Source organism: Solanum stenotomum, chromosome 6 (genome assembly GCF_019186545.1).
Source record: "Solanum stenotomum isolate F172 chromosome 6, ASM1918654v1, whole genome shotgun sequence".
In the NCBI taxonomy this organism is placed as follows: Eukaryota; Viridiplantae; Streptophyta; class Magnoliopsida; order Solanales; family Solanaceae; genus Solanum; species Solanum stenotomum.
In genome coordinates, this window is record NC_064287.1 from 10088929 (window position 1) to 10115785 (window position 26857).

Consider the following 26857-nt stretch of genomic DNA (forward strand, 5'->3'; position numbering starts at 1 on the left):
ATTGAGAAAAAATAAAATATTGTTATTTATTTATTTTTTTAATACCGACATCAAGAGGTCGGTTTTTATTGTAATTCATTTTTTTCGAGAAAATTTCCGACCTCCAGAGGTCGGAATTTGATTTTCCCTCTTTCCGCAAACCGACCTCCGGATGTCGCCTTTAAATGTAATTAGATGAAATAAAAATACCGACCTCCGGATGTGGCTTTAATTAATAGTAATTAGATGAAATAAAAATACCGACCTCATGAGGTCGGTATTTTAATTACATACTACCGACATTCGAAAGTCGGAATTATAAAATATTTAATTGAGAAAAAATTCTGACCTCCTGAGGTCGGAATTTTTAATGAATTACAATAAAAACCGACCTCTTGATGTCGGTATTATTTTCTCAATTAAATGTAAAAAATACCGACCTCATGAGGTCGGTATTTTTATTGTAATTCATTTTTTTCGGGAAAAATTCTGACCTCCGGAGGTCGGAATTTGGTTTTCCCGCTTTATTTTGCATAAAAACCGACTACTTGTAAATATCGACCTCCGAAGGTAGGAAATTACCGACCTCCATTTGAGGTCGGAAATTTTTAGGTCGATATTCACTGATTTTTTAGTAGTGTACAGGAGTCTTAGTACCCCCTTGTGCCTTACTACCTTGTGAATGCACAGGTCTAGCTCTGAAGTTCTGAGAATTCTGACTATTGTACTCACATTTGTTTCTGGGTGCAGGTGCACTAGCAGATAATGAAGCAAGTCCTTTCTGCTTATGTTGGAAAAAAGACTGGTTCGCATTACTCATTTGTTGCCCGAATTCATTCCCTGATGTCTTAGCCCTCTTATTCTCAAACTCTTCAATATCCTTCAGTTGGTCCTTCTCAACTTGTTGCACATGGATCATCAGCCTTGATATCCCCATGTAACCTATTAGAATGGTTGTCTTACTTTCCTTACTTGACAGGCGAGTCAACCCAACTACGAATAAACTCATCCCGCTCCTCATGTCAACAACTATCTCTTTGCTTCTCTTAGCTCACGGGGAAAGAAATGCCTCATGAAGGCACTCTCGACCATAGGCCAGCTCAAAATCAGTTGTGTGTAAGCACGAGTTAGAAAACACTTTTATAGAGATAAACTCTATCACACGAAGTGAGTATGAATGAAGGAATTCCTAAATGTTGCAGCCTCCTAATTATAGATGTGGCGCGCTTCACACTGATAACTAGGACTCTACAGACACAGCTTCATAGACTCCCTAGGACTATTGAACTATGTGCTATGATACCAAGTTTATCACGCCCCGAGCCTACACCCCAGACGTGGCTAGCACTCGAGAACCATTGTTGGCCCCAAGTGAACCCTTGGCCTAGCTTACTTACTTAGCGAAAGACTCTAAGCATTATTGCAATGATCAAATGCAGTTACTCAATTGTTAAATAAAATAACTTAGAATATTTAAAAGTCAACATTCAACTTGGCCAAAATGGTAACTCAAGTCTTAACATATGAAATGATAATGTAAAGACAACTGAATTACTAACTGTCTGACTTTCTATGAAGCCTCTTAAACAAAGAGGGATGACGGGACAAGACCCCCGATCATCCTAACAATGATATACTGAAAGCACAATAAAAGGAGTCATCTGGAATGCAAGGAGGCTCACCAACTGACTCTAAGTGCTCAACTGGGGCAATGAGGCGCTGGGTGATGATCCTAGTTACCTGCGTCTACATCATAAAAAGATGCAGGCCAACTGGCATCATTACATTGAATGTACGAGTATGCGAGTTGGAATGTTAAACACAACATAGGGTTCAAAAGAATCGGAAAGAAACACTTCCATTTGCTTTACTTAACTTCTGAATAACTGAACTCAATATAAAGGCATAAACATATGCAATATATAGAAAGCTTGTAAAACAGTGGAAAACAACTTAGTTCGTTAAACAAAATGCAATAACAAACTTAACTTTACTCATATAATAAAGTAATATAGATTTTGTGGGAGTTTCTCTAACCAACAACCACCACTATGAGCCTAAGTGGTGATACAACATCTTGCCCACGCTGCCAGAATTGTCCTATACTTTGCCGTCATATAGAACGTCTTAACTAAGTGGATCCACTAGTCTATGCTAAAAGCATCTTAAGGAGTCATCTATAAAGTATGATATTTTACTACCCATGANTGTCCTATACTTTGCCGTCATATAGAACGTCTTAACTAAGTGGATCCACTAGTCTATGCTAAAAGCATCTTAAAGAGTCATCTAGAAAGTATGATATTTTACTACCCATGATGGTTACATGGTTTATGGAGATGTGAGTTATCTGAACTCAAACTCGTCCGCTTATCGGTGCTCAATACTACTCCCAAAATATACTTAGCTCATATGTTTGTAAAAACAAAACTCTTTCTTTGGTTTGAGATAATTACTCAAAAACTTAGCTTAAAAGTTCTCTGGGAAATATCAGTTTCCTTTCTTGCTCAAATGTGAAAACATTTTAACTCTTGGGAATACTTAGTTCCCGTAATATCTTTGAAGAATGAACTTTACTCTAACTCTTTACTGAAAACTAGCTCAGAAGCTCTTTTGGAAATCAATGCTTCCTTTCTTCTTTAAATGCGAAAACATTTACTTTTTGGGAATACATAATCCCGATATACTCTTTTGAAGAAATGAACTTCAAACCTTACTCCTTACTCAACTCAAAACTCAAGTCTTAAAACAAAGTTAAAACATTTGTAAAAGACTTTTTGGAAAACTTTATGAACTTCTCTTAACTTGACTCTTGAATTCTCTTGGCCTGACTCTTACTTCTCTTGACTTGACTCTTAACTTCTCTTGACTTGACTCTTAACTTTCCTTGAATTGAATTATGGATTCAAGGATTGTGAGTGATAGGAAAGATCTCATGATGTTTAGGAGTTTTTTTAGATAGTTAAACATGAGAAAAGATCAAGAAATCACTGCTTGGAAAATAATCCGCGACGCGAAGGTGTATTCAAATTTTGGTCGCGAAAATACTTTTTTGAGGAAGAGAGGTCCGTGACCGCTCCGCGACGCGAGGATGAAATTGTCGAAACTGAGGGACAGGTCCACAACGCGGCCTGGGGCACCAGATTTTCCCGATTTTTTCCTTCTTTCGTTTTCCAGTCCCAATTCACCCAAACTTGACTATTCTTCTCAATTTTTCTTCAGATTTAGATACCCAACATTTATACACAAGAATCTAACTCAAACAACTCAAGGAAACAACATTTTAACCTCAAGGAACTCCTCAATCTCAACCCAACTCAAGAACGAAGGCCAATTTCAAGAACACGATTCAAGATTCATCAACTTTCAACTTTCTAGAATAAACTTCGCTGAAATAAACATGATTGGCGCATGGGTGAACGAACCCAACGCTATGAAAGACTCACATACCTCGTAGGGATCACCATTTGACGAAATCCATGAGCCTAGCTTCAAGAACTCAACTATTCCTGGCTCCTTCTCCTCTTTTCTCCTCTTCTTTTCTCTTCTCTCAAAACCCTAACTTGTTTCTCAAAAGCGTAAACTGAATACAATCAGTTTAGACCCCAACTTAATTACCAAAAATGAAATTAATTAATTGGGTGGTGACAAGACCATAATGCCCTTCTAAAATCCGGATTGGACTTTCCTTATTTGAACAACCCAACTTCCAATGGGCATAACTAACTCATATGAACTCGGAATCGCGCAAACTCAGCGGCGTTGAAAAGATTATTTCAAGATCTTTCCTACGATATCTGGAAAAACACCTAAATCATCCTGAACTAGGAGTTATGGTCGTTTGAAGTTGATCAAAAACTCAAACTTAACCAATTTTTCCAGATTTTTTTATTATTTCCAGAAATCACTCTTTCTAATTCTAGCTCTTTCTAGTTCTTTCAATTTGCAATATGTTACATATTTAATAAATGTTTCTTAAAGACTGAATTTATTCCCTTATTTGAATTATGTAGGAGTACCCATTAAGGCCTTACTAGGTAAATAAAACTTAAACCTCAAAATGAAATGTTGAGTTTATTTTAATGTACTAAAGTTGAGTAAATTTAAGATATAATATATAAATGTTTTTTAAAAAAAATAAAAAAAACAAAACGTGTCATTTCACTTGGTCTAGTTTCACATTTATACGCTTCAATTTTGAGTGTGCGCAAGTAGACACTTAAATTTGTATAAAGTTGAACAATTAGACGCATAATCCTATGTGGCATAATACATGGTAGGCCACAAATTTCCATGTTGGATGCTACGTAGGATGTGTGTGTCTATTTGTTTAACTTTATATAAATTTAAGTGTCTACTTATGCACATCTAAGTTGGAGAGCATAAATGTGAGTTGAAGTCAAGTGAAAGAACATATTTATGTATTTATGCCTAAATTTGAATAGAGAAAATTAGTGATCCAAACCAAGAATTTCAACAACACATACCCTGGTTTAACAAATTGAACAAACCTTAACAAAAATATCAATAAACAGTCACTGAACATATTTTCCACCCTTATCCAATACAAGGCTAAAAACTCAAATTTCACCTTACAGATTATTTTTTCTTACAACATTGAAAACATGTCATTTCCAGCACTCAAATCTCCACCAGAGGAGTGAAAAAGAAAATGTCACCAAGCCTATCATTGCTTGGTGTATTGCCACCATAAACCAGCAGCCCCTCTTGGCCATCTCGCCGTCCACTAGCAAAGGCGCACCACCCTCGTGGCCCTGGATGGTCACCGGAATCCATCCACCGTTTCCAAACTAGTGTGTCTGTGTCGAGTGCATAGACATCACCCGAAAATTTCCCAGCACCTAAGTGACCTAAGTCACTAGGGTCTATTTCACCACCATAGATAAAAATGTATTTCCCAATCCCAACTGTTGAAAATACACTCCTAGCAGTAGGTTTTTCACCATTTGTCTCAACTTGCATCCACTTTTCTTCAATTGTATCAAAGTAATGCACATCATCAAGCTCATCACCAGAAAATCCGTAGACAACCCATATTTTGCCTAGGACCACTGTCAAACCAGGTCCACCTCTTGGTTTACAATTTTCCCCTGGTACAGGATATTTGATCCATTTCTTATCAACAACGTCATAACCCCAAAGATCACTTAGCCTTCCATCATTTCCGCAACCACCAAATACATAGATCCTCCTTTCATCAGAAGTCATCGAGTGGTAGCTCCGGTGAGGAGGGCCATCATTACCACAAGACAATAAGGTCCATTTGTTTGTAGCTGTGTCAAAAGAATAAAGCTCGTTAAGCTCCTTATGTTCAGCATCTCTGCCACCAAAGACATAGATAGTCTCCCCTACAGTGGCCATAGTGACACCTACACGAGGTGGAGGGACATCCCCAGCAGCATCAGCCACGGACCATTCTTGGCTATTGAGATCAAACACGTACAATTTGTTGTCAACAGGGACACGAGGTGTGAACTCACCCCCGAAGGAATAGACCTTATGCCCCACAATAGTGATGGCATGTGAGCTTCTTGCCCCAGGTCCGGCGCCTTTTTCCTCCAGCTGCATTTGGAGGGTCAATGTAAATAAGAATCCAACAAGTTTAAAATTGGTCACACGCTTCCACAGCCTAGGAACTTGAAGGAAAATTGAAATATTATCCCGTTTACGAGAATGAAACAAACACCATTCTAAGTCTATGTAGCAATATCATGACATCAACTTGAAAGTATAAAGACTACAAAAGGGTTACTGAAACAACCAAGAAATAGCTACTTTATCTAGTAGAAACCATCAAGAGAAACAATTCATAATTAAGGCAGAGAACTACATTTCTGAAAAAAACCAAAACTATGGTAATCCTAAATGTGCAATTGCTAATGTATGAAAGTGACCACCAATTCTGCATCAATTGACATCAATTCTGCACAAGATAGGTTAGACTACAGCTTAATCCCCGATAACATAAGCATTTCTCAAGGTATATACTTGTATCACATCCTATTACTAGTTCTATATGAAAGAACACAAGAAATATTCTTTCTTGAAACTATCTTAGTAGCTCAGTTGGCTAACTACCTATAACCCAAACTTTCACCTTGTTGATCTTGGTGAAAATTAGATTCCCCATCTTGCAATCTCCTCCCCCGTTTCCACTTCCCCTACCCCAATTTTTTTTTAAAATATAAACCAAAATGACCACCTAATGTTCGTTAATCGAGTTTAGAATAAATCAAGTTCAACAAAAGGTTGTCAAGCTAGTATGCTTTCCTTTTTAGTCAATTTAAAAAAGAATGATACATTTCTCTATTTAATAACAATTTAACTCAAATGCCCATTTTACTTTAATAAATTGATCTATAGCTACACAAACAACTATCACTTATTTCAAAATCTTTTTTTCTGTTTTAGAACTCCGTATCAAATCAAACTATGACAAATAAATTGGGACAATTCAGGTGCTTTTACTCCGTACATTCTTAATCACATAACTTATCCCCTTTTCATTCAGGCAGAAATCACCAACTAAACCTTTATCAATTTACCAGCATAAGTTATGTTATCTCAATTCTCTACTAAGAACTCGTATACAGGTTCAGCCAAACTCAGTGACTTTATCATTCTAAAATTCAGTACTCATAAAATAAAAATTCTAGTTCCATCCATACAAACAAAAAAGAACTAACTACAACAAGAAGACTCAATAAGAATGCAATAGGTGAAATTAATAGGGAAAAGAGCCAAAACCTTGATCCATTTGCCTTGTGTTGCTACTGCAGCCATGGCTTATAAAAAAAATCTTGTCACTAAGCAATTCTACTATTCTGCTGTTTTTTTTGTTTCCTCTTTCTGTTGAATCATCAAATTGTGAAATTTAAAGTGGCTTTTCATTTGCTTTATGTCAGGGTTTTAGTACTTATCTGTTCCTAAAATTGCCCTTCCAATTGGATAACAATTACAAAAACCCCTCTTTTTGTTTCTTCTAAATCTAGGGGCGTGGATAATGCCTTCCTCTATTTTATTTGTTAATTTAAAATTTTATGATATAATTATTTTTTATTTTTCTAAAATTCATGACAAGTTAAAATGAGATACAGACAAATTAAACAAAGAAAGAAGTATTTTATAGTTTTCTGACTTCACTACACTTGTTTTTGTTTTCTTTCCGTCTCAATTTATATGACATATTTGACTTACTATAGTATTTAAGAAAAATATGACAAATATCTTTTATAGCATGTTTAACTTATTGTGAGGTTTAAGGAAAAAATGATTTTTTTTAAAAAATTGTGGTTAAAACAACTATTAAATATTTGTGTGATTATAAAACATTTTATTGAGTGTAAAAAAATTAAAATTTTGAATTATTTTTAATTATATAATAATATCATACTTTTTAGGGAAAATGACATGATATACCCCTCAACTTTATCATATAGAGCTGATATATCCCTCGTTATGAAAGTGACTCATATATACCTCTATTGTTATACAAATAGCTCATATATACCCTTCTCTCTAACGGAAGTGAAAAAATAATTTTAGTTTAATTTTTTAATAATATTTTTAAACAAAATATAATCCCATATGGATATACTTAATCCTCCTCAAGCATATATTTTTTGAATTTTTTTGTTTCAATGACTAATTTAGATTTATTATTTTGATGGTCAAATTTATTTATGTTTCACTAATATTCTTGTAAAATTTATTATAGATGACCCAATTTTTTTCCAAATACAAAAACTACTAAATTACAATATAGCTGAAAAAATAGTTTTAAATTATAATATAGCCAAAATAAATTGTTTTAAATTTTTTTCTTACATTAAGGAATAAAAATAAAATAAAATAAAATAAGAATAGGAAACTCAAATAATGATAATCAAAGAAGTCAAAAAAATAATTTATGTATGCAAAAGATTAAAATATACCTTGAACTTTGCTAGAAGGACCATATATATCCCGAAATGATTTTAAAAAAAATTACAGGCTAAATATATAAATTTAAAACTAATTTTTTCACTCCCGTTAAATGAAGGGTATATGTGAGCTCATTTTGTAACGGTAGGGATATATGTGAACCATTTGTATAACGGTAAGGATATATATAAGCCAATTTCATAACGAGGGACATATCAGCTCCAAATAACAAAGTTGAGGGGTATATCAGACCCTTTTCCCTAATTTTTAAAATGAATTAAAAAGAAAAAAATCTAGAACAAAGAAATATTACTTGATTCTTTTTTTAGGTGAAGAAAAAACTTATGGGATTGAAAGAATGCCTTTATGGTTGTTGGAACTTAAGTTCATAAAACCATGCATGATACTCCCTCCGTCTCTATTTATTTTTTAATGTGATTTATTTATTTATTTATTATTTTTGACAAATTAAAAAAAGACGATTTTTGTTTTCCTATTATACCCTTAATTTATTAACATTGAGTTAATGTCTTAGAAAAATATAGTGAGTAAATATGTTTGAGAGCCTATCAATTAATAAGGATAAAATGATAAGCTTGATATATCAAACATTATTTTCTTAATAGATCTGTCAAGTAAAAAACTGAGAAGCAAATAGAGACAAATGGAGTACTATGGGAAACTAATCAATACTCACGAAAAAAGAAGTTGAATTTGGAAATTCCTAGATTCCCATGAAGAGCATGAATGGAGCCTTTTCATGTGTAATGATAAAAAAAAATTCAGAGTTGATAAGTTTGTGAGTAATCCAATTGCATAATAACATTATCTTTTGGATTAGTTTAATTTAAAAGTGGACGTCACAGAAGATGTTATAAAGTAAGCAATGCATTTCATAAAAGTTTGATAATTGATATGGTATTTAATATTTATAAAAAAAATATTGAAATATCAAATATTATATTGAAGTAGGTAGTTATGCAGAAAATTATATATATTATTATTATACTATAAAATATATAAAATATTATTAATATAAAATTAATTATTGAAACTTTGATTTCTCTACCTTGATTGAAATGTCCTCTTTGAGAGATTGTTTAACGAATGTAATTACTTGTAATTTATTTTAAATATTTCTACATGCGGTGTTAGTATGATATGATTAAGGTATTTCTTGAAAAGTCGAAATCATAATTTTCTATTATTATATATAAGCTGAAGTCGATCAAATTATGTTACCCATTTACTTTAGCATAAAATATCAAAATTAAACATAAAAATATTATATCATACTGAGTTAGTTTTATATAGTAATTGAATAACATTTTCAAAAATCAAAACTTAAAATTATCGAATCATAATTCATATTGTGCTATATCATGCCTACCTTGCTCATAGGCGTAAACCACAAAGTACAAAACGCATTATATATAAGGCCCCATTTATTTTCTAAAAATTTACATGACACAGTCATGTCATTAAATAAGTATAGAAAATTATATTCTAAAATATAACCATAAAAATTAACTTGACAAAGTTAAATGAATTTTGAAAAACAAAATGCCAATTATCCATTGAGACAAAATATTAAAACCGTTTTTTCTAGTAATAATTTCAATTCATTTTTTTCCAAACAATAACTAATCTTCTGACAAAATTTCTAGTTTGGAAAATGATAATAAAACAGAGAAAAATCATTTCATGATTATTGTTTTATACTATTTTATTTAAGTTACACATTTTTTTTAAAAAAAAAATCATTTATAAGATCACATTGAATATTGTTGTTAAGTAGAAAAATGCAAAAAGTTCCGTTACCGGGAATCGAACCCGGGTCTCCTGGGTGAAAGCCAGATATCCTAACCGCTGGACGATAACGGATTTCTTGCCAAGCAAACTGCATTGCTTGATTTTATCTCTTCTTCAAGTTATCACTTAAGATCCAAAACATTTGCGGCTTGTAAGTATGTTCTTCTCCACGTAAATATATTTTANGGGGGGGGGGGGGGGGGGGGGGGGGGGGGGGGTGGAGGATTACGTTTACTTGTATTTGCTATAATTTGTACTATCGTTCGATCGTTATTGAGGCTTTTATTTTTTGTAATCAACTTTCGTTGATTAATTGGATCCGTTCATCAATGGTCGGCATGTATGATGGTCCAAAAGATTGCTTACACGTTTGATCCTCTGATTTACTATTCTAAAAAATTAGCAATTCATTTATTCAGTATAGATAATAGTTAATGGTAAACTTGGATTTAACTTAAAATATTTTAAGAAAATTTATCCTCCTCTTGAACAATTGGTTAACTTTACGTTAGGTTCTCCTCAACTAAATAGATAAATTTTCACTTTATTTTCTTGGAGTTCTAGAAAATACACATTTAGAAAATGATTTTGTCTTCCATGTGTTTTCTTATCGTTGCATTCCACTTTAATTTTTCCCTTTTCAACGTCTAATAATGGACAAAGAGAATGAAAAAAAGAACAGAGAAATAATAGAGAAGAGAAATTAGAGTCTAATCCCTGAGAAAATATTACCTTATTTAATTTCTTAAATTTGTTAAATTTTGGTGGCTAAAGAGTTATACGATGTACTCTAAAGAATAGGGAAAAGAAATAGATTCCCTCTTAAACTTGTCCTGAAAAGTCAGTTACATGTTTAAACTATTATGACGATCTATTACACACCTTTGCTATTTAAAAGTGAATTTATTTACCCGTAAGACGTCTAACACCGCTCTCACAATATGTGGTGCATTACACTCTGCCACATCACTGCCATGTCAGCGGCATGTCAGAAATTAAAAAAAATTACATTCTTTTTATTTTTAATTCACTTTTCTTTTGTTAATTATATTTTACACTAATTAATCTCCAATTAATTATTAAAATTCCCTAATAATTATATTTTTTCTTCATAGAAAAATTATAATAAGATGAAAATTTTAACAATGGCCGCCAAGAACACTAATCGAAACATGGAGCTGATTTATGGAGTAGAAGATTCTCCCGTGCTCTCAAAAAAGCCCGCCATAGCTTCAGCGGCTAAGAAACCTCCAAAATTTTGTCCCGCCAATGACATTAAGAAATCTTTTGTTGACAAACACAAATCAAAACCCACAAAACTTAGATTGATGATAAGTAATTTGCTAAGCAAGATGAGAAAAAGTCGAAGAAGGAGAGATTTTTGCTTAAAAGAAAGAGGAGAAAAATGTGTTTCATCAAGAGGGTGGGGTTGAAGAAGAAGAAGAGGAGGATGGGTTGTGAAGAAGAAGAGATGTGGAGAGTGGGGTGGGGTCTAATTGAATTTTGATTTTTTTTTTACTTTAATAAATCTGACGCATATTTTTAAAAAAAAATAAAATAAAATTTGCCACATCAATTTTAAGGGGTAAATTAATTCACTTTTAAGTAGTAAAAATGTGTAATAAATTGTCATAATAGTTTAAACGTGTAACTGACTTTTCAGAACAAGTTTAAGGAAAAATATATACCTTTTCCCTAAAGAATATGAGTTAATTAAGGTATGTGTTGGATGGCATATAATTAGTTGTTATTTGAAGAGAGTGGGAGAAAATTACTTCTGTATAGAAGTAAACACCTCTCCATCGATGTAACTCATTTTAATTTCTTTATTTTTTTTAGTTTGTTAATTATATATATATATATATATATATGAAAAATTACATAAATACACAACTTATTTTACTATATTCTCTAAAATTCTCTACCATTTGAAAAAATTACAAAAATTCTACTTTACGCGATGTGTCAGTCGAATACATCAATTTATGATGTATCAAGACACATGTATCAGGACCTTACTTTATGCGATATATCAATCGGATACATCACTTTATACGATGTATCCAGAAGTTGAGTGATGTATCCTAAATCGAGATGTGATGTATTAGGACGTTGAAGGATGTATCTAAAACTAGGACGCAAGAGATTTGTGTAATTAACCCTTAACACTATGAGATTTGTGTAAAATATACTATATACCCAAATTGGACCCAATCCAATATATCTACCATGATTAGACCCACAACCCAACTGTCACACCCCGTTTTTCGCAAAACGGATTTCGGTGCACGACCTAACAACCCTTCTGGGTTTGGTTGGATTGAAGAGTCGCCGCCTAACGAGTTAAGGCGCGTTAGGGCACCTATCTAACCTAACTAAATCTAACTTAAGTGTCAACGAACTAGAGAACGGGTAACGGTTCAAATTATCTCGAGGGGAAGGTTTTAAGCATCCCTCGAGGTCCACAACTGTGGATCCCGACCGTATCTCATGCAATTTATGTGGGGGTTACATATAGCAATTAAGGTCACTTCATTTAATTATTATTTAAGTAAGCATGCGAGCTAGATGATATAATAAATGAAACAAATATTAAGCAATTAGTAAAGAGACAAGCGAGGGGACAAAATATACACAAATATATAGGAGAAAAACAATTTTATTTTATTAAACTACCCCAAATAATTATAATTAGAAAAAAATAAAAGGGAAAAGGGAAGGGAGACCATGTAATCTAGATTACATACTTTACGGATCAGTTCTCAGCTTATTATGCCATCAGCTTATTATTCGTAAAGACAAAAACCAATGTTTTGTCGTTTTAATCTTGAGTCGATTGTCATCATTTCCGTAAAGGGCCTAACTACCCCTACCCCACCTTCTGCATGCATAGCGTCCTAAAAGGTGCCTAGCGTCCCCGCTTAATGTCCAAGGGCATTGGACTACTACTAGCTAGGGATGTTTTAGACTAAAATAAAATATAGGCTCCTAATTAGGCTCTCTAGACACCAAGCAAAACACATTGGACAACATTTAACACATAAAATCTCATAGTGGCCTCTAAATTTTAAATTAACGTACTTTTTAACACAAGTAAAGTGAAAGGTTTCATGCGTAGTGTATGCACATACCAGACATTAACAAGTATTATAACCATATTGAAGCGGGCAAAAAATTATAAGAAGCCAAGGGTTGACTTAATTAATAAATGATTTGAAATAGGGCAGTTTCAAATAGCATTCAGACACTGATTTATCAGCTGATCTTAAGTGGCAAAACACTATTTAGAATGCAGACTTTGTTGATTAGTAAAATTTAATCAAGACAGCAAGTTTGCGAAAACAATCATAATGCGGGCATAATATTTTTAAAAAGCAGAGTTTGACTTAATTTAACAATTTATTTAAATAGGGCAGATTTTAAAACATGGAAGAAATTATACCTTTATTCTAAGTGCCAAAGTAGCTGATTTAATGCGGAAATTAATTAATTCGACCAAAATTTAATCAGGTCATTTCAAACAATAGTAATACAGGCATCATGTTAAAAACAACGGTTGACCTAATTTAGCAATATATCTTAATAGGGCAGTTTTAAAATAGTATGCAGAGAATAATTTATTGATTTTGTCTTTAAGTGACAATAAATAATTAGGTCACAAAACAGTAGCAAGAAAATGCATGACAAAATGTAATAATTATTTAACATGCTTGAGATTATTAGAACATGATTCTAACAAGCCAATTTAATTAATCTGATTAATGTAATCTCATTAGTTAAATCCTATAGGCATGATGTCACGCTCCGAGCCTACACCTCGGACGTGGCTGGCAGTCAAGAACCATTGTTGGCCCCAAGCGAACCCTTGTCCTGACTTTCTTATTCAGCGGAAGACTTTACTCAAGAAAAAATACTTTAAAAACAAGTAAATTGAATTGCTCAAAATATAACTTAGAATGTATTATAATAACATTCACTGCCAAAGTGGCAACTCAAGTCTCAACTTAACTGAAAAGTAAAAGTAAAGACTCATGAACTAACATCACTAACTCTGTCTATGATGCCTCTAAACTCTGAGGGATGTCGGGACAAGACCCCCGATCATCCTAACAACTGAAATAAGCAAGCAATAAAACAAAACATAACCAAAGGGATCCTCCGGAAAGCAAGGAGGCTCACCAACTGACTCTGAATGCTCAACTGGATCAACGATGTGTTGGATGTTGATCCTGGTTACCTGTGTCTGTATCATAATACGATGCAGGCCAAATTGCATCAGTACATTAAATGCACGAGTATGCGAGGGGAATTCTAAAACAAGACATAAGCTTGAAAGGAACTAAAGAACTTACCTGGCTCAACTGAACTGAACTAATTTCAATATAAAGCAATGTATATAAATGCAATATAAAGAAAAGCTTTAAAACATGGTCTTCAACTCTGTGTATTTAGAAATATAATAATAACTCTGTATGTATGCAAAGATTCAATATGAACTCTGTTTGTATATGAAAATACAAATATTTCTGATGTATATAAAAATACAAAATACTGATGTGGGAGTTTCTCTAACCGACAACCATCACTTAAGAGCTATCGTGATGATACAACGTTTTGCCTCACGATGCCAGGTCCGTCCTATACCTTGATGGTGGTATAGAACAAATTACTAAGTGGATCCACTAGTCTATGCTAAAAAGCACTACGGAATCATCTAAAAAGTATGACTCTTTTCTATCCATGATGGTTACATGGTTTATGGCGGCTCGAAGTTCTCTGAACTCTCCCCCATATCGATGCTCAATCCTACTCCCAAAATATACTAGATCTTTATGTTTAAAAACATAACTTCTTTCTGTTGTTTGAGATAATTGCTCAAAACTTAGCTCAAAGGCTATCTTGGAAATCTCAGTTTCCTCTCTTGCTTAATTGTGAAAGCATTTACTCTTTACTGAAAACTAGCTCAAAGGCTCTTTTGGAAATCAAAGTTTCCTTTCTTGCTCAAATGTGAAAACATCTACTCTTTGGGAATATATAGTCCCCATATACTTTTGAACAAATGAACTTCAACTTTACTCTTTGCTGAACTCAAAACATAAGTCTTAAAATAAAGTTAAAACATTTGTAAAAGACTTTTGGAAAACTTTATGAACTCCTCTTGACTTGACTCTTAACTTTCCTTGAATTGAATTATGGATTCAAGGATTGTGTTTTGTGATAGGAAAGATCCCATGATGTTTAGGAATGATTTTAGATAGTTAATCATGAGAAAAGATAAAAAGTTCACTGTCTGAGGATGGGTCTGCGACGCGGAGAGGTATTTAAATTTTGGTCGCAAAAATACTTTTTGAGGCAGAACGGACCGTGACCGCTCCGCGACGCGAGGATGAATTTTTTGAAACTGAGGGGCAGGTTCGCAACGCGGCCTAAGGCTCCAGATTTGCCCTACTTTTTCCTTCTTTCGTTTTCCAGTCCCAATTCACCCAAACTTGACTATTCTTCCCAATTCTTCTTTAGATTCAGATACCCAACATGTATACACAAGATCTAACTCAAACAACTCAAGGAAACAACATTTTAACCTCAAGGAACTCCTCAATCTCAACCTAACCCAAGAACGAAGGCCAATTTCAAGAACAACATTCAAGATTAATTCATCAACTTTCAACTTTTAGAACAAACTTCGCTGAAATAAACATGATTGGTGCGTGAGTGAACGAACCCAACACTATGAAAGACTCACATACCTCGTAGGGATCACCCCTTGACGAAATCCACGAGCCTAGCTTCAAGAACTTGACGATTCTTGCTCCTTCTCGTCCTTTCTCTTCTTCTTTTCTCTTTTCTAAAACCCTAACTCAATATCGTAAAAGCGTAAACTGAATCCTATAAGTTTAGACACCAATTAATTACCAAAAACAAAATAAAATAATTGGGCAAGGAAAAGACCAAACTACCCTTTCAAAATCCAGATTGGATTTTCCTTATTCCGACAGCCCAACTTCCAAAGGGAATAATCACTCATACGAATTCGGAATTGCGTAAACTCAGCGGTGTTGGAAAGATCATTTCAAGAGCTTTCCTACCCTATCTGGAAGTACCTCTAGCTCATCTTGAGCTAGAAGTTATGGCCGTTTGAAGTTGACCAAAATTCAACTTATTCTAACTTAACAAAATTTCCTGATTTTCATTCTTTCCAAATATGACTATTTCCAATTATTAGCTTCTTCCTAGTTATTTTAAATTGCGAGATGTTACACATGATTTCTAAGTAAAGAAAGCAAAATTATTAAGATCTGATTAATTAACGAATTGTAATTGTTCAAACTCTAATTAAATAACATGCTAAAAATACAGATCAGATCCCAAACATAATTTCTAATCTGAAACATATATTAAGATTTGATTGACATCCTATAAGCATGAACTCTAAGTGATCTAAATTTATTCACATATAGCAACCATTAAAGTCTAATTAAATGAACTAATTAATTACATGCTGAAAATGGCTTAAGATCACTTTCTAAACAAATTGCTAATTAAAGTTTCTAAACATGCTGCTCAAATAATCAAGGTTGATTTGTCAACTGCTAACATACTAGATTCATTAGAAAACACTTCCAACTTATTAACAAGGTGAATAGAGTCCAAATCTAACTAATTTGACTGGCTTTCAAAATAAAGTAAATACTCAGATTATAAGACAAATATTTATTACAATGGTTGATTTTAACATAAGACGAAGTTACAAACAGGCAAAGGTTGATTTTAGGCAGATTATTTAAGAGATATTCTGATATGTTTGCATGCTTCAAGTGATTTAAGAAAATAGGCAAAATTTATAGCAATCACACATAGTAAAATGAAGTAAAAGAAAAAAGTTAGCATGTAATTCCCCTCCCCACTTTAGATGATCCCCAAGTTATTTCATATATCGAGGGTTAGATTTATACAAATTATTACAAAATCGAATAAAATCAATAAAAACAAAGATAAAAATCGAAATAAAATAAAAGCTCCAATCCGATATCCCTTCTCATGGCGACTCTTCGACTCTCAAACTTTTGTTCAAAACCTATTAAACAATAGGAGATAGGGCGACACCAACATGTAATACTAAGAATAGATAACAATTTTACTTAACACGTACACATACCTATTAATTCATGGAGCACACATTCAAACACACATACCATGGGAACAACGAATTAATAAACATCACAAAGAGGGAGAAAGAGAACTAACCTGGATGCTTTCTTTATCATTATAAACTTAAAAATAATATGTGAATGCAAGAATAACCCGCTAGCAACGAATACTAACCGGTTAAGAGGAATAATTTTTTTAATCATAAACCGATATAATTCTTGAACACAGCAGCCCAGAACACCAGAGAGACTCCAAAGTGTTAGAATGAGCTATTATTTTAAGAGAGTATTAAGAGTGTTTTTCTTATTGGTAAAATGTGTTTCCATATATATTCATGTCCCTTGAATGAGAAAATAAGCCTTAATTTATAGTAAAACTAGATAACTTTGCCGCGCTACGAACGGTCTTAAAATATTATATCAAAAGTATAAAGTAATCTTTTCATATTATTTGAATATAAAAGAGTTTTTAGTTCAAATTCAATTAAATAAATTAAAATTTGAATTTGAATTTGAATTATCCTATTATTCACATTGAACTAATTTCTAACAAACAAAATACACAGTTACATGAAGGAAGAAAAAGTAGCTTTTCATTTTTGATTTAAACATAAATTGATTAATGTCATATAACTAGCTTAAAGATAAATAAAGCTCATTAAAAAGATTATTTAGAAAAAAAGAAGAACATAGTCCATCCATAAGAAAGTGAAAATAACTGTAGTTATATGTCGGAAATTATATATGATGTATTGTATGCAGATTTAAAAAGTAGAGTTTAGAAAACAAAATAAAAAAACAAACTGATCATTTTGTGTAATTTACACGCAATACATATGTACTAATCAACTTACTTATATATATAATATGCAATTTTGTGAAACATGATCGAATACAGAGAATTGATTTTTAAAGTATATACTTTTAAAAAAACTTCTTCACTTATACTTCAAAAAATACTTAATAACATAAAGTTTATAACGTGACAATAATAATAATAATAAAAAAGACTAAATCAACCGGTAATTATATGATAATTGAAATAGATTGTATAAGATGTATAAAAATAATTTGATAAAATATAGAAATTGTAATGTTTAAAACATAAAAATGAGCATTCGTAAATTATATTTTAAATTTAAATTGCCAAGTATAGTTAGATTAGCTAGCTAATTATATTTTATAGGCATGAAGGTGACATTTGGATAATCAAAATATTATAGTAATTTTGATCACTTTAAGAACTTCTTTGAATTTTTTTCACTTTCTTACATTACATACTCCCTTTATTTCAAAACAAAGTTTTATATTTATTTTTTATTTTGCTTCGAATTGTGTTTTACATAATTATGTAGACTATAATGATATTTTTTTTATTTCAATCTTATCCTTATTTTGTAACACCCCAGAAATTTTTTAAGCTAAGACTCGAGTCCTATTTCCAACGCCACCGAGTTTGCTAAATTCCGAACTTTGAGTAAAAAATTATGACTGATTTACTAACGAAACTCAAACCCGGCAGCAGCTCCGCGATGGCTCTGCGTTATGGAGCTAATACGGACCTCACTGCCTGGTGAAAAATTATTTCGACTCCGAGCTCGTTTTAATTATTTCTTTAAGGGTATTTTAGTCCTAAAAACCCTTAGGAGGTCATCTAAATTGCCCTAAATGAGTATAAAATTATTTTTCTTAAATCAAACCCTCTCATCCACTCCAAAAATTCTACGCTCAAGGGATTCAAGAAACACTAAGGCTTGGGTTCATCTTTTTACATTTTCCTTCAAGTTCTTCAAGAATATGGTTCTTTCAGGTATGTAAGCTTCCATAGTGTTGGATTTGTTCACTCACACACCAATCATGTTAATTTCAACGTTAAGTTCATTCTAGAAAGTTGAAAGTATGATGTTCTTGAAATTGACTTTAGTTCTTGAGTTTAGATGAGATTATTGAGTTCTTGATGAAATCATGTCGATTTTACAGTTGTTTATGAGTAGGCTCTTGTGTTCATGTGCTGGGTATCTAAATCTAAAGAGGAATTGAGAAAACGAACCGAGTTTAGGTGAATTGGGGTTAAAAAATGAAGAAGGAAAAAGTCAAGAGAATCTGGCACCTTGCTCCGCGTTGCGGACCTGCCTTCCCATTTCATAAAGTTTGTCTTCGCGTCGCGGAAAGGTCACAGACCTCTCTGCCTCAAAAGTTAATTCGCGATTAAATATTTTAATTCATCTCCGTGTTGCGGACTTGCTTCCAGACAATTATTTCTTGATCGTTTTTCATGTTTAACTAGCTAAAAACACTCCTAAACATCACGGGATAATTTCTATCACAAATCACAACCTTGAATTCATAAATCACATTCAAGGTAGAGTTGAGAGTCAAGTGTTGAAAGTTCTTTCAGACTTTTTGAGAAAGTCTCTTTGAGTCCTTTGAGGAGTCTTCTACAGCTTCTAATAACTTGTTTCAAGACTCGAGTAAGTGAGCATAAGAGTGAGGAGAACGTATTCATAAGTCTACACTATCACCTAGATCCTTCATATCATGAACCATAACTCTTGAATTCATAATTCACATTCAAGAGAGAGCTAAGAGTAGAGTTCAAAAAGTCTTTGAGTTCAATTGTGAATCCTTTGAGATCCACCATCGATTTGGGTTAAGTTTTGAGAAGTAAGTATGAGAATGATAAGAGTCGTATGCCTAAGTTCCTTATTGATATTTTGACCCTTGAGTCAAGTCGTTTATGCCCATAACTTCCGCATGAATTCTATCAGTTTAGTATCTTTGAAAGGAGTAGTATCTTTAAGTTCTAAGTCTTGAGTATCGAGTTCCTAACCCTTCCGAGATTATAATCCTAATCATGGGAGTAGTACCTATTACCGATGAAGTCCATGAGTTGAGTTGTTCATGCCCATAATTCCGCATGAACATTATAAGTTGAGCAATCTTGAGATGAGAAGTATCTTTGAGTCCTTGAGTTGAGTAGTTCATGCTCATAATTCTGCATGAACCCTCTGAGTTGAGCATTCTTGAAATTAGTAGTATCATTGAAGTTCTTGAGTTCCAAGTATTTGAGTTCTATCTATGGTTATTGAAAACCTTGCATTGAGTCGTTCAAGTCCATATTTCGGCGTGAACCATATTTTTAAGAAGTCTTTTACAAATTTTTAAACTTTATTGTAAGACTTAAGCTTTGAAGTTGAGTAAAGAGTAAGAGTAAAGTTCATTTTCTTTAAAATGATATATGGGAACTAAGTATTCCCAAGAGTAAATGTTTTCACATTTAAGATGAGAGGAAACTGAGATTTCCAAAAGAGTTTTGAGCAAGAAAGGGAACATCAATTCCAAGAGAGCTTTTAAGCTAAGTTTTTGAGTAATTATCTCAAATCAAAGAAAGAAGTTTGATTTAAGAACATATGAGCTAAGTATATTCTGGGAGTAGTATTGAGCACCGATATGGGGATGCGAGTTCATATTAACTCAAGTCTCCATAAACCATATAGCCATCACGGGTAGTAAAAGATCATACCTTTTAGATGACTCCTTATGATGCTTTTGGCATAAGCTAGTGGATCCACTAGGTTAAGCGTTCTATATGACGACAAAGTATATAACAGTTCTGGTAGCGTGGGCAAGACGTTGTATCACCACTTAGGCTCATAGTGGTGGTTGTCGGTTAGAGAAACTCCCACAGAAACTATATTACTTTATTATATAAGTAAAGTTAAGTTTGTTATTGCATTTTCTTTAACGAACTAAGTTGTTTTTACTGTTTTATAAAGCTTTCCATATATTGCATGTGCATTGTTTCTTTATATTGAGTTGAGTACCCAGAGTCGAATATCATATCTCTGAGTTGAGTATCTTATCCTTGAATACTTCTGAGTTGGGTAAGTTTGAGTAGTTTTGAGTATCCTTGAGTATTCCTTGAGTTGAGTAAGTTTGAAAAGAGGTAAGTATGCTTCCTTTTATCAAGTTTCAAGCTTATGTTTATGTTTTATAATTCCCCTTACTTGTTCGTACATTCCACGTACTGAGCCATTTGGCCTGCATCTTTCATGATGTAGACACAGGTATTCAGGATCATCAACAAGCTGATTCATTGATACATCCGGGAGTTCGAGTTAGCTATGGTGAGCCTCCTTGTTTTCGGAGGATTTCATTTACTTTTCAGTTTAGTCAGGATGTCGTGGGTCTTGTCCCGACTTCCATCTTTATGAGTTAGAGGCTTCATAGATAGTCAGTATAGTTGAGAAGTTTGTATTATTCATTTATTTTATTAAATATTTTAAAGACTTAAGTTGCCTATTATATGGCGAGTTGAATATATTATTTTTATTCTAAGTTGTTCATTTGAGTTAAAGTTTTGAAAAGTTGAGTTTATTGAATTTTATTCAGTTTTAAGCTTTTGCATGCTTAAGTTAGTCTTCTACTTGTAGTCAGTCAGGATGAGGGTTCGCTTGGGGACCATCAATGGTTCTTGAGTGCCACCCACGTCCAGGGTGTAGACTTGGGTCGTGACATATTTAATCAAAAGAAATTTATATAACCAAAAAACTGGGTCGAAGAACTATATTTTTTTCAAGATATATATTAAAGTTAATTTAGTAAAAGTATCTTACATATAGCCCCGGCCCAAACTAAAAAAGAAACTTGACATACTGCGAGAAGATGAATATCATAGAACTGAAGATTACATAACAAAATGAAATTGAATTACACTTTCTATGTTTAAAAAATAAAAACTTTTCACGAAATGAAAATCTAGCAACTTGAAGTAAATATATGGTGTAGTGTAGTTTTAGTAGTAGTTAATACTCTTCTTCAATGTCCGTTATTTAACTTGAAATAAGAAACGTGTAGGTGCCTCTTTGGCTCTTCAACTTATGTCTTAGTAGTTATCTGAGAAAGACTTTATGAAAAATTAAGGAAAACACTATTTCAAATATGAAATAAAAAAAGATAGATAATCTCAAGTAGGGTTTCATGAAATTAAAAATTATGAACTTATATTAACAAAATTGAGGAATCTTTAAATAAAAAATATAAATAGTTCTTTGTGCAATAGTATTTTTAAACCATTGTTAGTAATTAGTGTTATTACACACAAAGTTACAATAACTAGTTTGCATCTAAACAAAAATACATACTTGCAATAATAAAAAGTTATTAAAATTCAAACTAAAGAAGTTACATGGAGAAAATAAAAACACACTCATCTTCCTTTGGAACCTTATCATAAGATAAGAAAATAGATAAAAATGAAAATAAAAATCAATGCACACTTTTTTGATCTCTTGTACACCCTCTTTGACAAACTAATCAACATTCAAGAGTCTTCTTCATCGTGTCAAGTTAAAGCATGAATTTGATAATATAATAATACTACAAAGAACGATGAAATATAAAGAATAATCTTAAGTTGAAATTTCATGAAACAAAAAACACGTGAATTTATTTTGTCATTAAAAATAGAGAGATATATCATAAAGTATCTTAAATTTTATAATTTAATAGTTGAAGATTATGAATATGAAAACTTTAAAGTCACGAAATTAATGATATTATAAAAAATTGAAGTTTAATAGATTTACGTTATGGAGGTAAAACTTAAAAATTAAAATAAAATTAAAAAACACAAATAAAGTAGATAAAAGAAATACATTTATATTATATAAAGATATATTTTTTTTGAATTGAATAAAAAAAAAAGTAAATAAAAAAGGCAAAGAAAGGAAAAAACTATAAAATAAATAAAAATCATAAAATTTAACTACCGTGAGTAGTTGGAATTCTTTTTAAATCAAATGAAACAGTTTGTTATGATTGATGAGAATTTGAGGAATATTATAGGAAAAGAGAATAATAGCTTTAATGACAAAATAAATTAAATATAAATATTGATGAAAATATAAATAAATATGATTATTTTTAATGGTTTTTATTTTTTAGGTGAATTATTTGATACTTTAAAATTAGAAAAAAGGCCAAAAAAGATAAAATGGATTGAAACCCTTAGAAAGGGTCACGTCACCATTTTTATATTCATCTTTATTATTATATATAGATTTGTAATAAATTATAAATTTTATTTTTATAGTAAAATAATTAGTTTAAATAAAAAAAATATAAATACAAATAAATGTTATAGAGAAATGTCACATATTATACAAGAAAAGACAAAGAAATCATACCTTTACGATGAATTCTGGATTCATATCATGAAAAATATTTTGGATACATATTTAGAAAATATATTTTCCACGTAATTAAATACACATATTTATGCAATTTAAATATGGAACATCTCCATCTTACCTTTTTCTATAGTATCATCTGCTTTTTTATAAACATCCAAATTCAAAATCATAAATCTTTACCTATAAAACCTGAAAAAGAACAAAAAATATGTTAGCATAATTTTATAAAATCTTTTCAAATAAAAATGTAAACAAATGAAGGATGAAGAATAGTTATTAAAAAAAACCATGTGAAAGGAGTTACAGAAGAAAAAATATATGTTTAAATAGGGAAAGTGACTAAAAGAAGGGAGAGGAGGAAAGTAAAACAAAAATAAATAAAATGAAGCTTTCCATGATAGTTTTTATGGACTTGAAATAGCAATAAATGTGTAATTAAAAGGTAAGAAATTTAATTAGAATTTGACTTTTAGGGCCCGTTTGGCCATGCGGTATGGTAGTGTAACATCTCGCAATTTGAAATAACTAGGAAGAAGCTAATAATTGGAAATAGTCATTTTTGGAAAGAAGGAAAATCTGGAAAATTTGTTTAAGTTAGAAAAAGATGAGTTTTGGTCAACTTCAAATAGCCATAACTCCTAGCTCAGGATAAGTTATGTGTACTTTCAGATAAGGTTGGAAATATCTCGGAATGATCTTTCCAACGCCGCCGAGTTCGCGCGATTCCGAGTTAGTATGAGTAAGTAATGCCCTTGGGAAGTTGGGCTGTTTGATTAAGGAAAGTCTAATTCGGATTTTGGAAGGGTAATTCAGTCTTTTCCTTACCTAATTATTCTAATTCATTTTTAAGAGTTTAATTGGGGTAAATTCAGATTTTAGTCAGTTTTAGAAAAGTGATTTACACGCTAGGGCTTGGAGGAGAGGAGAAAAGAGGAGAAAGGAGAAGAACGTTCAAGATTCGTCGATTTCGTCAAGGATAGCTTGCAGATTTCATCGGGGGTGATTCCTAAAAAGGTATGTGAGATCACATTGCGTTGGGTTAGTTCACCCACGCGCCAACCATGATTCAATTCAGCGAATTTAAGTCTTTGAAAGTTTAGATATTGAGTTCTTGATGAACATTGTTGAAAGTTTCGTTGAATTTCTTGTGGGTTATGTTGTTGGAGTTTCTTGCGAATTGATTCATGTTTTCGAGTGTAATTTCGAGTTGAATCTAGTATATATTGAGGATATAATCGATTCTAAGTGTTTGGGGAAAGAACTAAGTTGATTGGGAGGGTTGAGAGTTGAAAAACGAAGAAGAAAAGTCGAGGAACACCTGGGGAGAGCCCTGACGCATCGCGCCTCTTAGACCCCCAAAAAGGGGTCTCTAAATGTTGAGCTCTGGGGCGCCGCACCAGCCAGACCGCCCCAACTTGGTCCTTGAATCTCAAGGGTTGGCCCCCTGCGCCTGTCAGAACGCCAGGGACGCCAGTTCTTCCCATTCTTCCCCCATCTCTTCGTACTTGTTCCTTAGCAATGTACCTATGTTTTCTAGTTTATTCCAACACTCTAAGGTACATATAAACATCATGAAATCATCCATAAACATGAGATCATGAACCTTGAATCCATAATCAAATTCAACGAAAGTTAGGATCAAAGTCAAGAGAAGTTAAGAGTCAAGTCTACAAGTTAAGAGGCAAGTCAAAGCAAAGTTTTTAAAGTTTTCAAAAGTCTTTAACAAACGTTTTAACTTTGTTTTAAGACTTAAGTTTCAAGTTAAGCAAAGATAATATTAGTTCTTTAGTCTTATTCATTCAGTTGTATACGTTTAAGACTGGAGTTGCTATTTTTGGCTAAGTTATTTTCTTTTAAGTTATTGCATGAGCTATATCTCTTGTGTTTAAGTCTTCCGCTGAGTAAGTAAGCCAGGCCAAGGGTTCTCTTGGGGTTAGCATTGGTTCTCGAATGCCAGCCACGTCTGGGGTGTTGGTTGGTCCTGGAATCCTTCCAGCAGGGCATGCTACTCAACCCCAAACTAATCACCCCGCTAGTGTCACCGGTCCCAAGGGAGATGCGGCATTAGGTAATTATTCCTTTTTCCATCCTTTATTGGGTCCTGTAATGACTAGTAATGAGAATGACTTTTTGACTAAGTTTTTGAAACTAAAGCCTCCTATGTTTCTTGGTTCTGAGAATGAGGACGCTTATGAGTTTATTTTGGATTTTTATGAGAGGCTGCATACGTTAGGTATTGTGCATCAAAATGGAGTAGAGTTCGTGACTTTCCAGCTTTAGGGTGAGGCTTAGCAGTGGTGGAGAGCTTATGTGGAATGCAGATCGTCAACTCTACCCCCACTCCATTGGACACAATTTCATGTTCTATTTCTTGAAAAGTATGTGCCTTAGACTTTAGAGATTCTACGAAGGATGAGTTCATGTCTTTGGATCAAGGTGGTATGTCCGTGGCTGCTTATGAGGCTAAGTTCTATGCTTTGTCTAGATATGCAACGTAATTGGTAACCACGGAGGAATAGAGGATCCGTCTGTTTGTTAAGGGACCGAATTCTGAGCTACAAGTATTGTCTGTGCACATGACTTCTGCATCAAAAAGTTTTAATGAGGTAACAAATTTTGTGAAGAAAGTGGAGGGGGTGAGGCGAGACGGTCAGGCTAAGGCATTGGCTAAGAAAGCTAAGAACTCAGGAAACTTTTAGGGCTCCTACTCTAGAGGTTCAGGTAGGCCAACACTTGCAGCCCGACCAATTCAGTCCGCTCTGTCTGCCTTTATAGGTAATTACTCGGGAACTCCACCTCAAAATTTAATTTAGGATAGCCAGAGAGCCTCACCTACGGTGGGAAACAGTCCATCTTTTGATCATATTTGTTATAATTATGGAGAATCTAGGCATATGGGGAGAGATTGTCCCCACTCGTGCACATTGGACCCCGAACAACAACAGTCTAGGGTAATGGTATCCGTGGGGAATTATAATAATGGTCAAAGACGTCCACAAGGTGGGCTAGGCACAAATCAGCAAGGCCGTGAAGGTCGGGGAAATGGTAATGCAGGGAGAGGTGCTGCGTAGCTAGGTAGGGAAGTCACCCGTCAAGATGACTGGACTCAGTGTTACGCCTTTCCGGGTAAGAGCGAGGCAGAATCTTCTGACGCGGTGATCATAGGTACTATTCTCGTTTGTGATCGGATGGCTAATGTGTTATTTGATCTGGGTTCTACTTATTCTTCTGTCTCAGTGCAATTTGCCTCAAAATTTGATATGATTTGTGGTATACTTAATGCCCCCATCCATGTTTCTACCATAGTTGGAGAGTCTGTCATAGTTACCCATGTCTATCGTGCTTGTCCTATCTTATTTATAGGGTTTGAGACTTGGGCTGCGTTGGTTATTTTAGATATGACTGACTTCGATATCATCTTAGGCATGACTTGGTTGTCCCCCTATTATGCAGTGCTTAATTGTAATACTAACTCTGTGACTCTAGAGATCCCCGGTAGGGAAAAATTAGAGTGAGAAGATGTGTATAAGCCTTAGCTAGCTAAGATCACATCCTCCATTCGGGCTAGGAAATTGGTGGGGCAGGATTGTTTGGCTTATTTAGATCATATTCGGGATGTTGAGGTTGAGTCTCCCTCTATTGAGTCTATCCCCATGGTGTTCGAATTTAGAGAAGTGCTCCCTACTGATTTGCCTGGTATGCCTCCGGATAGAGATATAGATTTCAGCATTGACTTGGAACCTGGTACCTACCCCATTTCTATTCCTCCTTATCGTATGG

The 26857-nt window shown here is 33.3% G+C and overlaps 2 protein-coding genes and 1 non-coding gene across 4 annotated transcripts in view; all 3 read right to left on the bottom strand.

The window, feature by feature from the left end:
• The window catches only part of LOC125867885 (acetyl-CoA acetyltransferase, cytosolic 1), a 934067-nt gene that overhangs the window by 212381 nt on the left and 694829 nt on the right, over nucleotides 1-26857 (bottom strand). The gene's annotated exons all lie outside the window — the stretch shown is intronic.
• Nucleotides 4477-6891, bottom strand: LOC125867888 (nitrile-specifier protein 5). The gene is made up of 2 exons (XM_049548483.1): nucleotides 6748-6891; nucleotides 4477-5562 (listed from the first exon to the last, which is right to left on the bottom strand). Exons 1-2 carry the CDS (start codon nucleotides 6781-6783, stop codon nucleotides 4621-4623), a joined length of 978 nt encoding a protein of 325 aa, XP_049404440.1. The 5' UTR covers nucleotides 6784-6891; the 3' UTR covers nucleotides 4477-4620.
• On the bottom strand, nucleotides 9736-9807 carry TRNAE-UUC (transfer RNA glutamic acid (anticodon UUC)). Its single transcript has one exon. It is a non-coding gene; the product is annotated as a tRNA-Glu (tRNA).

What these genes read in the sequence shown, in the direction of transcription:
- LOC125867888 (XM_049548483.1), bottom strand. Translation starts at nt 6,783, where the DNA reads ATGGCTGCAGTAGCAACACAAGGCAAATGGATCAAG. An exon ending in CACAAGGCAAATGGATCAAG is followed by an intron (nt 5,563 to 6,747) that starts GTTTTGGCTCTT and finishes CTCCAAATGCAG; the next exon opens with CTGGAGGAAAAAGGCGCCGG.